Source organism: Eleutherodactylus coqui, chromosome 4, assembly GCF_035609145.1.
Source record: "Eleutherodactylus coqui strain aEleCoq1 chromosome 4, aEleCoq1.hap1, whole genome shotgun sequence".
Classification (NCBI taxonomy): domain Eukaryota; kingdom Metazoa; phylum Chordata; class Amphibia; order Anura; family Eleutherodactylidae; genus Eleutherodactylus; species Eleutherodactylus coqui.
In genome coordinates, this window is record NC_089840.1 from 236962998 (window position 1) to 236976294 (window position 13297).

Here is a 13297-nt window from a genome sequence, read left to right on the forward strand (position 1 = left end):
TTGGAACAAACTGGCGCAGTCTTTTAACGGCTGAATAATGGATTTCATGTGGCGTTAAAAATCCATCGTTCAAACGAAAAGTGCACGATGCCCGCGAATTCTGAGTGATAATTGTTGCGTGTAAAAGGGCCTTAAATCTTATGCAGCAATGCAGCTAGTGGTATTTATAACAATAGCGGAATAATTCAACCCACTGAATGAGCAGAATCTTGATGGTAGATAATATCAGTATGCTGCTCAAATTAGAGCTGGAAGGTTTATGGCCCACAACCCTCCTACACAGCTCAATTATGGTGCAACTCATCGAGTGATTTGTACCATAATTATTGGCTGTAAACGTGTGCAGTGAGTGAAGATCAGCGATAAATCGTTAAATTATCACTAACTGGATCTTTCATGTAGACCTAAAAATCAGCATTCGCCTTCTGCAACTCCTTTTGTGTAAACAGAGGTCATAACAATGTTCTGAATGGAAAGCAGCGGTAGAAGTGTTGATCAGAGGTGCGGTTATGTTCCAGCGAACCTTAGAAGCTACCCAATTATTCTTTAGTGTAATCGCTTGCCATGTGAATGATACATGACTGCTACATTACCACTGGTTGCGCGCTTGTTTATCTAGCCATGTAAAAGGACCCCACGTGGAAAGGAACCCGTCATGCTGCCCCTCAGTATAAAGTAGCGACAGACACTTATGAGCTATTGTTATGAAAGTTTTCAGAACTTACAAGTTGATGCTGCAGCGTACGGCCAGAGAAATCACCCTTATTCATGAACTGCAGACCGATTTCTTGCCATTACAGTGCTAGAAACCAGTCAATCATGGCGTCCCGTAAATAACGGTGACTCTTCTCTGGCCACGCACTGCAGGAACAACATGTAAATTCGCAATAACTACAAATTAGCAGCCCATAAGTGATGGGACACTGAAAGCCGTGTGCCTGCAACTAAGATATGCTGCCCTCAGTGAGATGATAGCAGATTGGTGTGCGGAGAATTGGGTTACAGTAAAGTTGGTCCTACAGATGCCAACCGACCGCCTATACCATCAAGTACAAGACTGAATAGATCTGCAACAATGGGAATGATAATCCCCATAGAGAATCATTCTGGTTGCTGCAAATAAATAACTTTCTACCTAGGAGATGAGCGTTTCACAACAGTCCCAGCTACCGTTATCAGATAATACCCGTGCTGGATTGCAAAAGCTTCCCTTTATTGCTTTAGTGTACGACGCTGCTAGGCAGCAGTATACCAACAATGAAAGCTATTAAACCACCAGTCACCGGTTACTCCAGTGTGCTGTAAGCGTAGGCAGTGTTCATACTTTCATTAGGCCACCTTGCATGCTACCCCAGCGGACGGACATTACTCAGTAGTAAATAATTCTATTTGTATGGCTGGCTACATTTCTTTCAGCATATCCTATGCCACCTCTTACTAAGACCACCTCGCACATGGCCTAATCGGAAACATGTTCCCATAATACCTCTGGCAAGCCCTGTGACTCTGCAAATGGCTAATTACAGAATAAGAACATTTTGGGCTGATTATTTCTGTAGGTACTTATGAAGCCCCCATTCCGGGTCTCATCAGGTAGACATACTTGCAAGTGAGGATCAATCTCAAATATGGTTTCTCCTCTTCGCATATCTGTGATCAGCCACGGTCCACCGGCTCTGCCGAGAGAAATATCTTACTGTTATCATCCTGCATGCAAGATACAGAACACAAAACTCATCTCCCTGCATACAAAAGCCTCCTTACACTGGCACGGTGCGGAGGAGCTCTAGTATTCCCTGTCCGTTCCACTGCTGCGCTGCATGTAGCTCTTCGGTGCAAACACCAACTATCTACCAGAGAGACCAAGGCACAGGTTACCACATGATGAATGCATTTATCATACTTCAGCTCTTCGTATATAAAGCAGCAGCGTCGTCTTGTCCCCGAGTCATTCCCAACCCAACCATGTGACAAAATTGTAACACATCCCAATTCACTTGAATGAGCCTGTATTGCTATACTCCGAACCAGCAGTCACCGTTTTGTGAAGGGCCGCTGTTCTCCACCCTTCATTCCAAGGTCGGATTACTTTCCAGCATTCACCTCCAGGTTAAGGTTTTGATGTTTCTAATCAATATAGGTGCAGAAGATGTTGGCACAAACCCCAAAAGCCTGAGTCCCAGGGGTGAGCCCAGGGCTCAAAAGCTTAAAGGAAAGTTATTAGAGATGAGCGAGTATACTCGCTAAAGGCAATTGCTCGAGCGAGCATTGCCTTTAGTGAGTACCTGCCCGCTCGAGACCGAAGGTTCGGGTGACGGCGGCGGGCAGGGAGCTGCGGGGGAGAGCGGTGCGGAACGGAGGGGAGATCTCCCTCTCCCCCGCACCCTCCTGCTGACTGCCGCTACTCACCGCTCCCCCGCGCCGGCACCCGAACCTTCGGTCTCGAGCAGGCAGGTACTCGCTAAAGGCAATGCTCGCTCGAGGCTAAATTGGCTTCTGCCTCATTGGGGTTTTTTGCCTTCCTCTGGATCAACAAGAGGGAATGGAAACAGGCTGAACTAGATGGACATTTGTCTCCCTCCAGCCTAACGTACTATGTAGTCGTCAGGAAATGGGATAACATACTAGACCGCTTTTTTTTTTATTTAGTGAATTAAGAACAGCAAGAGATACGCGTTTCAGGGTGAACCCCTTCATCAGTCATGCTGGGGCTACATTGGTGGCAACAGTGGAGAGACAGGCAAGTGGCATTGGAGTGGGGAGGCCCGAGGCAGTGATGCTGGGGAGGAGAAGCTAGAGTGACGCTCCGAAATAAAAAGGTCGGACATGTTATCCCATTGCCTGATGATTTGTCACTGGACAGTTGCGCCGATATACCAGTTCTTTGTATTCACGATTCTTCTGGTAGGAAGTTCTGTGACCGCTCACCTGTAAAAAGGAGACAAAGCCAAATGGGGTCTGCACCGGGCGCATCTGAGGGTCTTCAGTAAGCAGCATGTGCTGAATGCGGGACTCGCTATTATCCAGCGGACTGTGCCATGACACGTGATCTCCGCTGCAGAAGGTGTTCTCTGAGGAGACGAAGAGTACAATGTCTGTACCGATAAGATGAGGCATAGATCACATTGTTACATTAGCCATTAGCTTTGCAATTCTATATGTACAGTGGGATACACATGTATACCAAAAGGAGGACCGGTTCCTCTGTTACTCCTACTGTAAATGTATGACCACTAACAAGTGTGTGTCATCAGACTAGAGCCTGCCAGCAGGATTATGGATATAAAGCCACTGCCAGAGCATTATATTCAGCATATGCATGCCACACATGTACTCCTTTTAGCTTCACCCCATAATCTTACTTTTAATCTTTTGCGCCCCGTAAGTAAGTTCTCTTTTAAGGTTGTACCTTCCTAGCTCCGAGTCATCACAGAATCCTGCCTGCCCTCTCCTCCCGCTTGCTGCCCCCCAGCTCGTCGCCAGCACTCCTAGCGCTGAGTGACTCTGCACTTGTGTCTCCTGGCGCATGCACAGTATGCCAGTGAAGTATGCCCCTTGACCTGACCAGTGCCCTTCGCCAGTTGAGGGCCGCGATGTGTAGTGCTGAAATATTGTGCTAAAAGTCCAGTTTTTTAAATGTGCATTTTCCACTATGGACAATCCACACTAATTCCGTTAAAGTGTGAACAGCGGCTGTGTCATTGATGGCTGACCCTCGCCGACCACGTAATGCAGCGTTCCCCAACCACTTAGTACTAGGGCCAAAGCCATGTCACAGGCAGCTAATATGAGGGAAGGAAACATCGGTATGTGCCGCGTCTTAATAGCTTATTACCCTTTTAATACTCCGTGTGGCTGAACAGCATCTACCATGCAGGAAGGGGCTCACGGTCTACAAAACGCTGGGGACCTCTGATGGAATGCATGGACAGGTCTGATCTCCTGGGTCAGAGTAAAGAACGCTCCTCTGACATCAATATGTCCTAGTGGGGAGTTTGGACAGAGGCCGTCATCACAATACATCCGGACTCCGATTAGGTCTGCAAATATATCCCGGTACTGACATACAATAAAACCTACTGCCAACTACTGACGAACCGAAACAAGTGCTTGGCCTGGGACCAAAATGGGCACTTGGCTGCTTCACAACACCAGGACCCGGAGAAGGCAGCGGCTCCAAGTCTATTGTCTTCTAGACCTCCTCCAGAAGGAGTTATCCCAAAATCTAAAAGTTTATGCCCTATCCAGAGGATATAGGATAACTTTCTGATCACTGAGGGTCTCCCCACCGAGACCCCCAGTGATCCTGAGAACGGTGGTCCCATTTCCCCCTCTTCTCGTCACCGAGGGAAAGCTTCACCGATGGTGGAGTATGTGTGGCCACCGTTTCATTCATTTCAATGGCGCTGACGAAAACTGCCAAACGCTAGTACCTCAGCTATCCCCGGTAGTCCCACAAAGTGAAAAGGATCGGAGCGGCGAGACCCCACTGTTATGCCCTATTTTCTTCAGAGGGAATTACTTTAGATTTTGGAATAATCCCTTAAAAAGTGAATGTGTCATCAGAAAATGACATTCTAAGAAAAAAAAAAAAATCATTTTTGTTACTTATTTAGGGATTTTTGGTGATTTTTTTGGTTATTTTATGTCACAATCTACATTTAGAATAACAATCCCCAAGCCCTGCAATTCTGTCTGACCACCGAGCCTAATAGGGGGGCATGCTGAAACATCGCTACCAAAACGGCCTATTAGAATGTTACTGGCAGGAAGGAAGGGGGAAGGGCAAAGGAAAAAAAAAAAATCCCTCACACAACTTCAGTGGTTCCCAGTCACAGTTTTCACAAGTCATTGAGGAACAAGGAGCTGGACGAGGCCGGATTGCTTTAAGAAGCTGCAGGAATATGTCATTTCTCGAGGATCCATTACAAAACCACCACTGATTGCCAGAACGGAGGTCCTGTGTCCGCCATGTGTGACTGGCAACAAATGGAGCGGCACCGCACAGGCTTCCATTCATTTCAATGCACATGCCAGATATAGACAAGTGCTTGAACTCCGAAATGAATGGAAGCCTGTGCCCGGTCGCTACATTCATTGCCAGTCACACAGGGGAACGCATTGGCAATCAGTGGAGATCCCAGCCTTGGGATCCCCACCAATCAGGTGGTTGCAGATAGAGGATAACTTCCTATTACAGAATATCCCTTTAACCCCTTAACGCCACAGGGCGCAACTGTATGTCCTGGCAGGGAGGTGTACAGTTACGCCCTGAGGATAGCACGAGACCAGAAGAGATTCCATGCTATCCAGCAGCAGGAGCCGTGTGTAACCAATAGCCGCCTTCCCACTGCGACAGCGGCCCTTGCTATTAACCCCTTACATGCCGCGATCTATGTAATGCTTTATCATAGTGATCATAGGTATTATGGTGCAAATCCTAACCTTAGATTTTAAAACACCCAACCCTAGAAGACATGATACTTACCAGACTGGAACACGTATCTCGCCAGCCCCTGCATCAGCTCTGCCGGCCAAGTTGGTGGTGCCGATTCCTCCGGCTCTCTTTTTAGCCTAAAGGAAAGTTCAAAGCCAAAACCGCTGGGTCCATCCGGTCCGGTGTATCTGGAAGAGAGGGGAACACAAGTTACACCACTGCATGAAAGGGGTTACATGGGATTTGTTTGAAGAGGACTTTGCAATAGGTTTATTAAGAAAACGCATCCAGTGCCTCTTTACGGTGAACGGAGCAACATGTCCCCCATGACGTGGCATACAAGTTCATACATGCGCTATGTCTGAACAGGATATGTGACCCGTGTCTACAGCACAGAGACCCTCTCCTTAATGTAATCTGGTTACAATGAGGAAAGAAACGTGAGTCTTTAAGGCTGCGCACCAACTTGTTCAGAGGTCCTGAATTACTGCTTTGCGTTGAGATCATAAAGTGCTGTCTGAGTTATGATAGCTTTTGAAAGGCCCCCGGGGCTGCCATGTGTTTCTGCCTATTAAGATGTGCCTGCAGAACGTCTTAATACAATGTCGGCAGAAATACTATATACCGCGATGCTTCAGGGACAAAAGGCAACAACAACGTTATTTATTGTTATTAAAAAAAAGCAATACTGAAAGTTTAAGGTCTCATGTCCACAGGCAACATGGAGTTGTGGAATCCGGGCAGATGATCCCCAGTTCAATATGCTCATAGACCTGCATCGGGCATCTGCAGGTAATCAAATACAAAAAAAAAAAGAAAAGATCCAGCCTCAACTGAGGAGACCCGTGCCGCGTCCAAACAGGTGAGTAAGGGCTCCTTCCCACGGACGGATTTCCGCCGCGTAATACGCAGTGAAAATCCGCCGCGTTGCAGCAGCTATTAGGTTCTATTGAACCTAATAGCTCAATGCTCACGGTGCGGAATTCCATCGCGGAATTTCGCATCGTGAAATCACCCGACCTCACCCGCGGCATGCTCTATTTGCCGCGGGTGTATGCGCGGACGGCTTCCATTGCAGTCAATGGAAGCCGTCTGTCACACGATCTTCCGCTGTAGCACAGCGGAAGATAGCGTGAAAATGCTTCCCCACCCACCGCCAGCTGCATCATATGACGCAGCCGGCGCGTCATGTGACGCTGTGGGCATGTCATATGATGCGGCCGGCATGTCACGCGCTCTATTGCACATGCGCGTCGAAGCGTCATGCAGGACGGAAGACGCCGGATCCGCAGGTAAGTATTGGGGTCTCTGGGGGGGCGCCGTGAGGCTGGGTGGTATCCGCTGCGGGATTCTGCACGAGGAAACCGTGGACATGAGGTCTAAGCCAAACCCCTATTTCCCAGTATTTATTATAAAAGTATCAGCCTCCCTCCCCAAAAGAGAGTAAAAAACAACAACATATTTAGTATTGCAGCATCTGTACAAGTCCGATCAAAATAGGGAATTATTCATCCTGCATGGTGGAAAAAAATAAAAACACACAAATTTTTTTTTTTTTTTTTTTTTTTTTTAGCTACTTTCATTTCCCAGAAAATAGTTTCATAGAAAACGATCAAAAAGTTGTATGTACTCTAAACGGGTACCGATAGAAACTACAGGGTGTCCTGCAAAAAAAGCCAAAAAGACATCTTTTAAAAGCTTCAGCACATTATATGGTAAATTAACTAGTCCCCCTGAACGATACAACCTGTCCGGCGAAATACAAGCCCTCTGCCAGCTATAGTGATGGAGACATAACAGTGATGATTTTTTGAAAGTGCGTGCGTAGGAGGGGAGGGGGGGGGGGGGGGGGGGGGGACACCTAAAAGTAAATGGACCACATTATTTATGGATTTAACAAGTAACTAAAATGTATAAGGTCTCTGGTTCTATAGAACACGTACAATCATTAGGATTCCCACACGGGTATTTAGGACTCCGTGAGATTGTGATGTTCTGGAGGGGGAGGAGAACGGCATTTGTGAGGGGCTTCCCTCGGAGAGGAGTAAGGGCCGCTCCTGCTCTGTTGGTGGCCGTTGTTAACCAGCGCAAACAAGTCACAATGTGAAACCAAATACACTGGAGGAAAAAGCTTCCATATGTTGGGCATTTCTCAGGGGAGGTCTACCTCCAGCACAGAGGGGGGTCTCTCTCAGATAAAGCCGCCACTACCAGGGGGGTTACTGATGCAGTACCACGGGCGGCCTGCGCCCTGTGGCGCCCTCAACAGGACGACTAAACAAACTTACAGAACGTCATCAAGGAGATCTCTAACCAGATTACTGAGCATGTCAGAGCATAATGTATGAAGAAAGCAACACACAGAGCAAGCCAGTCATACTTATACTGGAAATGTTATTTAAAGGGGGTTGTCCAGTTGTAAACTAGTGAGGGCTTATGCTTAGGATGGGCCATCAATGGCAGATCAGCTGTTCACCGGGCTAGTGCACTTGTGTACTGAACAGCTTTCTGTAGGAAACAGACAGCTCCGCTCTTTCCTTAGTGGCTAGGCTTGGTATTACAGGCAATATTCCTATTCATATTAATAGGAATTTGACCTGTAATACCACACCTCACCACTACAGTAGGAACAGAGCTGAATTCAGCTCAGTGCATAGCAGATAACCAATTTGTGGGGTTCTCAGGGGGCAGACCCCCTGCCAATCTACTATTGATGGCTTATCCTTAACACTAGGCGATCAATAATTTACAAATGGCAACCCTTTAAATCTGGAATTAAAATATTTGAGAGCTCTGCCATCTCTGGTGGTCCCATTAAATTCGGGATGTGCCAGAGCCTCGTCCTCTGTGCACTGTATGGACATGTCTGCTCCTCCAGTTAGACTCTTTGCATTTGTTTTCCGCTCTGTGTTCTGCTGCACCCTAATGCTTCAGACTTTCTGTTATTCCGTTCCATCCTCGGAGCTGAACTACTGGAAAAAAAAAAACTGGAAGCGCCGGAGTGAACGTACGCTGGACCTGAAGTACTGCAATGACCAATCTTGCTGTATGAAAGCGTGCAGCGCTACTTCCAGGATTTCATGACGAGTCGGCGCTGGAGACTCCAAACGGAACCGCCGACACGGATATGAACAGGAGCATAGAAGTCTGCTCCCAAGTGTCTGCCTGGATGTGACCTCCAGGGAGCAGAGAGCAGAGCAGCACGATGGAGGGTAATGAACTATAGGATGGGCCATGTGCCTGTGTAACCAATGATGAGGATGCTGATCGGCAGTGGACCCCAAGGGGAGATCCCCGCTAATCTAACATTGGTGTATACAGCGGCAACTCCGTCACAAGACGTTTTTCCAATAGAGCCCAAATAGTGCATCTACCAAAATACAGGACTACGAGTGAGAACTTGGCATTACAGATTGAAAAGAAGTTTTTAAGGGCTCTATACATTTAGGCCTCATGTCTACGGGCAAAAGAAGAATTAAAATCCGCAGCAGATTTTAACTCTTCTCCTGCCCGCGGATCCGCATCCCATAGGGATGCATTGACCCCCCGCGGGTAGATAAATACCCGCGGATGGTCAATAAAAGGGATTTAAAAAAAAATGGAGCATGAAAAAATCTGGACCATGCTCCATTTTCATGCGGGTCTCCCGCGGGGACGGCTCCCGCGGGCTTCTATTGAAGCCTATGGAAGCCGTCCGGATCCGCGGGAGACAAAAATCAGATTTTACTCACCCGCTCCGTTTCTTCTCTTCGCCGCCATCTTCTCTCAGTCGCGGCCGGATCATTTTGCTTCGGGCCGGCGCATGCGCGGGGCACGTCACCGACGTCATCCTGCGCATCCGCCGGGCCGAAGAAAAAAGATCCGGCCGCGACGCAGAGAAGATGACGCCGCAGCGAAGGAAGGATCCGGAGCGGGCGAGAGGTAAGATTATTCTGATTTATTCTTATTTTCAGCGCTCATGTCTGCGGGGCAGGAGGGACCCCGTGGACATGAGGCCTTAGTCTAGCATGTCTGTCAAATGCGTCATCCAATGTTGGCCACAGGCGCCCTTGCATCACCAAAAAGGGGTCCGTGTGATATCGCTGCGTTTTCTCGCTGCAATACCGCGATTTTGTGGTGCTACACAGTTGCATGAAATAAAAGCTCTACTGCGAAAATAAGCTGTGCTGCAGAAACCGCCCCCCCCCCCCCACCCCCCATACATCACCTATTACGCGCTGTCCGGCTCCGCTGCGTCTTCTTTCCGGTACTGGTCTTCCGGCATCCCTTCTGGCTAGGAATCCGCACCTCCAGGCAGCGCTGTGCGCAATGAACCAAATCACAGCTCTCCAGTGGCGGGTACCGGGCAGAAGACACAGCAGAGCTGACAGCACTTCTTAGGTGATTTTGGGGTGTTTTTCCCTGCCGCTAGGGCTCCGTTTAATGTTTGACAGTAGGATTTCTTGCTGTCAAAGTTGCATCTCATGAAAATCGCGTTTTCGTGAGATGCAACAGAAAGGAAGCCTCATAGGGAAACATGGGCTACAAAATGTCGCAAGTCATGGGAATATTGCAAAACCCGCAAGCTTTTTGACTCGCATGCTACAAAACATCGCCAATGTGAAGGAGCCCATAGGAAAGCATGGGCTTCACACATACGCGATTTGTAGTGCTGTCGCTTGTGTGAAGGAGGCCCAAAGTCAATATACGCCGCCCGTGTCGCTATGCGATTGAACATTGACAATGATTTACGCGACGAAGAAAGCTGCGCGGTTTGTATCCCACGCAAGTCCTTTTAGGCGCCTCGCACAAAAGCTTCTGTCTGCTGCGCATTTTGCATGCAGCACTAAACCTCCACGTATTTCAATGGCCCTCGCACGCTAATTTAAACCACACGCAGTGGGTCCTACTTTCGGAGTTTTACACGCATACAACGCCCACAGAAATGAATGGCGTGCATAACAAAAACCACAGTACATATGTAATCGCACGCATAAGGCCCTTTTCACACGGCCGGGAAAATTGCGCAAGATTTGCGCATTTCACAACGCACAAATCTCACCCGAATATGAACCCCATTCTTTTGAATAGGGTCATACATATGAGCAATGCGGGAAATAAAATCGCATCATGCCCTACATTTGGGCGGGCCTTGGCATCGCAGCGCCCATGATCTTCAATGGGGCTGGTGGCACATTATCCCGTGTGGTAGGTGGGCACGATGTCTGCACGCACTGAAACGCTGTGCAAAAAACGCAGCTTTTTTTTTTTTTAACATATGCTCATATGAGAGCGGCCTTATCATGAGACGCTGTGCGACATAAGTCACCATCCAACCTCCACTGAAAGCCAACATCATAGGCAAGTAAAACAAAATCTACCATAAAATACGACCCTTTGTTTCTGATGCATATAAAACAAACGAGCGGACGAATTCTTCTCCGGTTTCCCCATTTTCTGTCATTCGCCCATTTCCCCTTGTAGGTGTTATCACATCCACACAGCGGAGGTTGGGAGCTTTGTGCCGCGGCTGACAGCAGACGAGTGCCAGGTTTCCTGGAGAGCGCGTATTATTTGTAGGACCTCACACTGCTGACAAAGGCCCCGGAGACCCCCCACGTTCCGCCCGGCCCCCCACAATGTACACAACTTGGCAGAAGTCTCCAACGGCTGCAGAATCTGCCAATACTAGGACGACATCCGCAGAGAAGCGGGCGTAGCTGGTCATAAACCACCGCGGAGGAAGCCGCCCGACCAGCAACATCCAGCAAGTAGGAGACTGTGGCTTCTTGTAGATGAGCCCTCCTGGTGCCATGCATGCCAGTAAGGAGGGGCACTGCAGCTTAAAGAACAAGATGGCAAAATACTTCCTTCAGCACTAGTAAGGGTGCCGTTACATGCCGCATCTCTCCGCTGCAAACACAGAAGGAAAACCGCTGATTGCGGCCGGCACCGGGACCTGCTGGTTCAACCACTATGAAGAGTCCAGCGGCCATCAGCAGAGACAGTGTATAATAGCAGCATAATGCCAGCTGCACACTGAAGGATTTGCAATGTGGAATCCGCGGTCAGTGTCCGCACCGTAGATCCGCAGTAAATGACGTCAGTTACACGCTATGTAGAAGTGCTTTTTCCTACAAACACACGGAATCAAATTGCGATTTCCATAAGCAGAGGAGAAAAAACAACCAAAACTGGAAATAAAAAAAAATGTTAAAAAAAAAAAAAAGCGCAGCATGCTCTATTTTCGTAAGGATTCAGCACAAACACTTCCATTGTAGTCAATAGAATAGTCACAGATTCCGCGTCATCAAACAACGACAGAAAAAAAAACGTGAAAAAAAACCACAGGGTCGGCTTCTGCTGCATCCGTACGTGTGCAGACGCCCTAAGGCTAACTTCATATGGGCAAACACGATGTGGGGCCATGAATCTCACCCCCATATCGCACTCCCCACCACCACGTGGATGTGAGGCAGTTTAAATGGGAGACCTGGCATCACATACGGCTAGCACGTGGTGCGATGCTGCCGCCGGCCTCATTAAAAACAACGGGGCTGCGATGTGAGCGCACACACAAGATAGTATCGTGGTGCCATGCGGGAAAACATCGTTCATGTATCTGACCCCTTTCAAAAGAATGGGGTTTATATTTGTGAGAGATCTGTGCATCTGCAATGCACAAATCTCATGCGGTTTTAATGCCCGTGTGAAGCCGGCATGTTCCATCTTTCTGTGTGCTCTCGCATCACCCATTGTTTTCAGCAGCATCGCACCGCGTGCTAGGAAACAATGGGAGAAACTCTGCTCAGGATAGTGACAAGTAGTCTTCGTATTCATCCTCCCAGTGGATGGCCATGGAATAAGATGATGGAACGGGATTCTAGAGGTGAACAACTGGCTACGTCGAGACCATGGAGTGAATAACCTATATGATGGACTGCCTGCTAGAGACTGGTTGCACCTTACAAATACAGGTAAGCATATATATGGTGGATGCCTTGCTTCTCTCATTAGGAGAGCTTTAAATTAGAACAATATGGAAAGGGAAGTGAAAGGCCAAGTAAAAATATACAGCTAATTAATACATTTGAGAACCTCGCTATTAGAAGTGGAAAGAAAGGACAAAGAAAAAAAAATTCAGAAGAAAAGTAGAGGAGAAAGAGACACCGATCACAAACTAAAGTGTTTTTACACAAATGCACAGAGCATGGGAAACAAAAGGGATTGGAACTCCTAACACAGGAAGAGAAATATGATTTCATAGGCATCACGGAAACTTGGTGGAATGATACACATGATTGGAATACAAGGCTTGAAGGATACAACTTATTTATAAGAAACAGACCTAAAAAAAGGACAGGAGGTATTGCGTTTATGGGATATTTTAACTATCCAGATATTTGTTGGGAATTTCTCTCAGGTAAAAGTAATTGATCCAACAAATTCTTATCCGCTCGTTGGCAACTTTATCTTCCAAAAGGTAGAAGAGAAAACAAGTAGATCTGCGCACCCCGCAGCGTGAGCCCTATGCATTTGTATAGGCAGCATATGCAACGTTTTCATACACATCCCCGCTATGAAACAGAGGGGAGATATGTGGCACGTGCAGTACACTCAGTTATACGGGGTCTCTGCCGGCAGACCCGCTATTCACAAAACACAGTAAAACGCTGCATTTTACCGAAATGGCCGTGGAGATGAGGCATAAAGCTGACAATGTATTGAATTGACATACAACAGCCAGAATGACATGAAAGGATGAAAGAACTCTTCAGTTTTTTGCTGCACCTTACAGACGTTTAGTGTTGGCGTCATTGATGACAATAGGGGACCTAAAACAACTTCTCTTGGCTGCAGTGGAACCGATAACAGAAGATA

At 47.6% G+C, this 13297-nt stretch overlaps 1 protein-coding gene across 2 annotated transcripts in view; it reads right to left on the minus strand.

Moving 5' to 3' along the window:
* Positions 1–13297, minus strand: part of SUFU (SUFU negative regulator of hedgehog signaling) — a 35821-nt gene that overhangs the window by 15556 nt on the left and 6968 nt on the right. For both annotated transcript variants that reach the window (XM_066600925.1, XM_066600924.1), the window contains exons 3-6: positions 5489–5625; positions 2929–3071; positions 1765–1850; positions 1604–1676 (exon numbers count right to left, since the gene is read on the minus strand). In XM_066600925.1, the coding sequence (XP_066457022.1) occupies positions 1604–1676; positions 1765–1850; positions 2929–3071; positions 5489–5625 (439 nt within the window). The remainder of the gene's footprint in view (positions 1–1603; positions 1677–1764; positions 1851–2928; positions 3072–5488; positions 5626–13297) is intronic.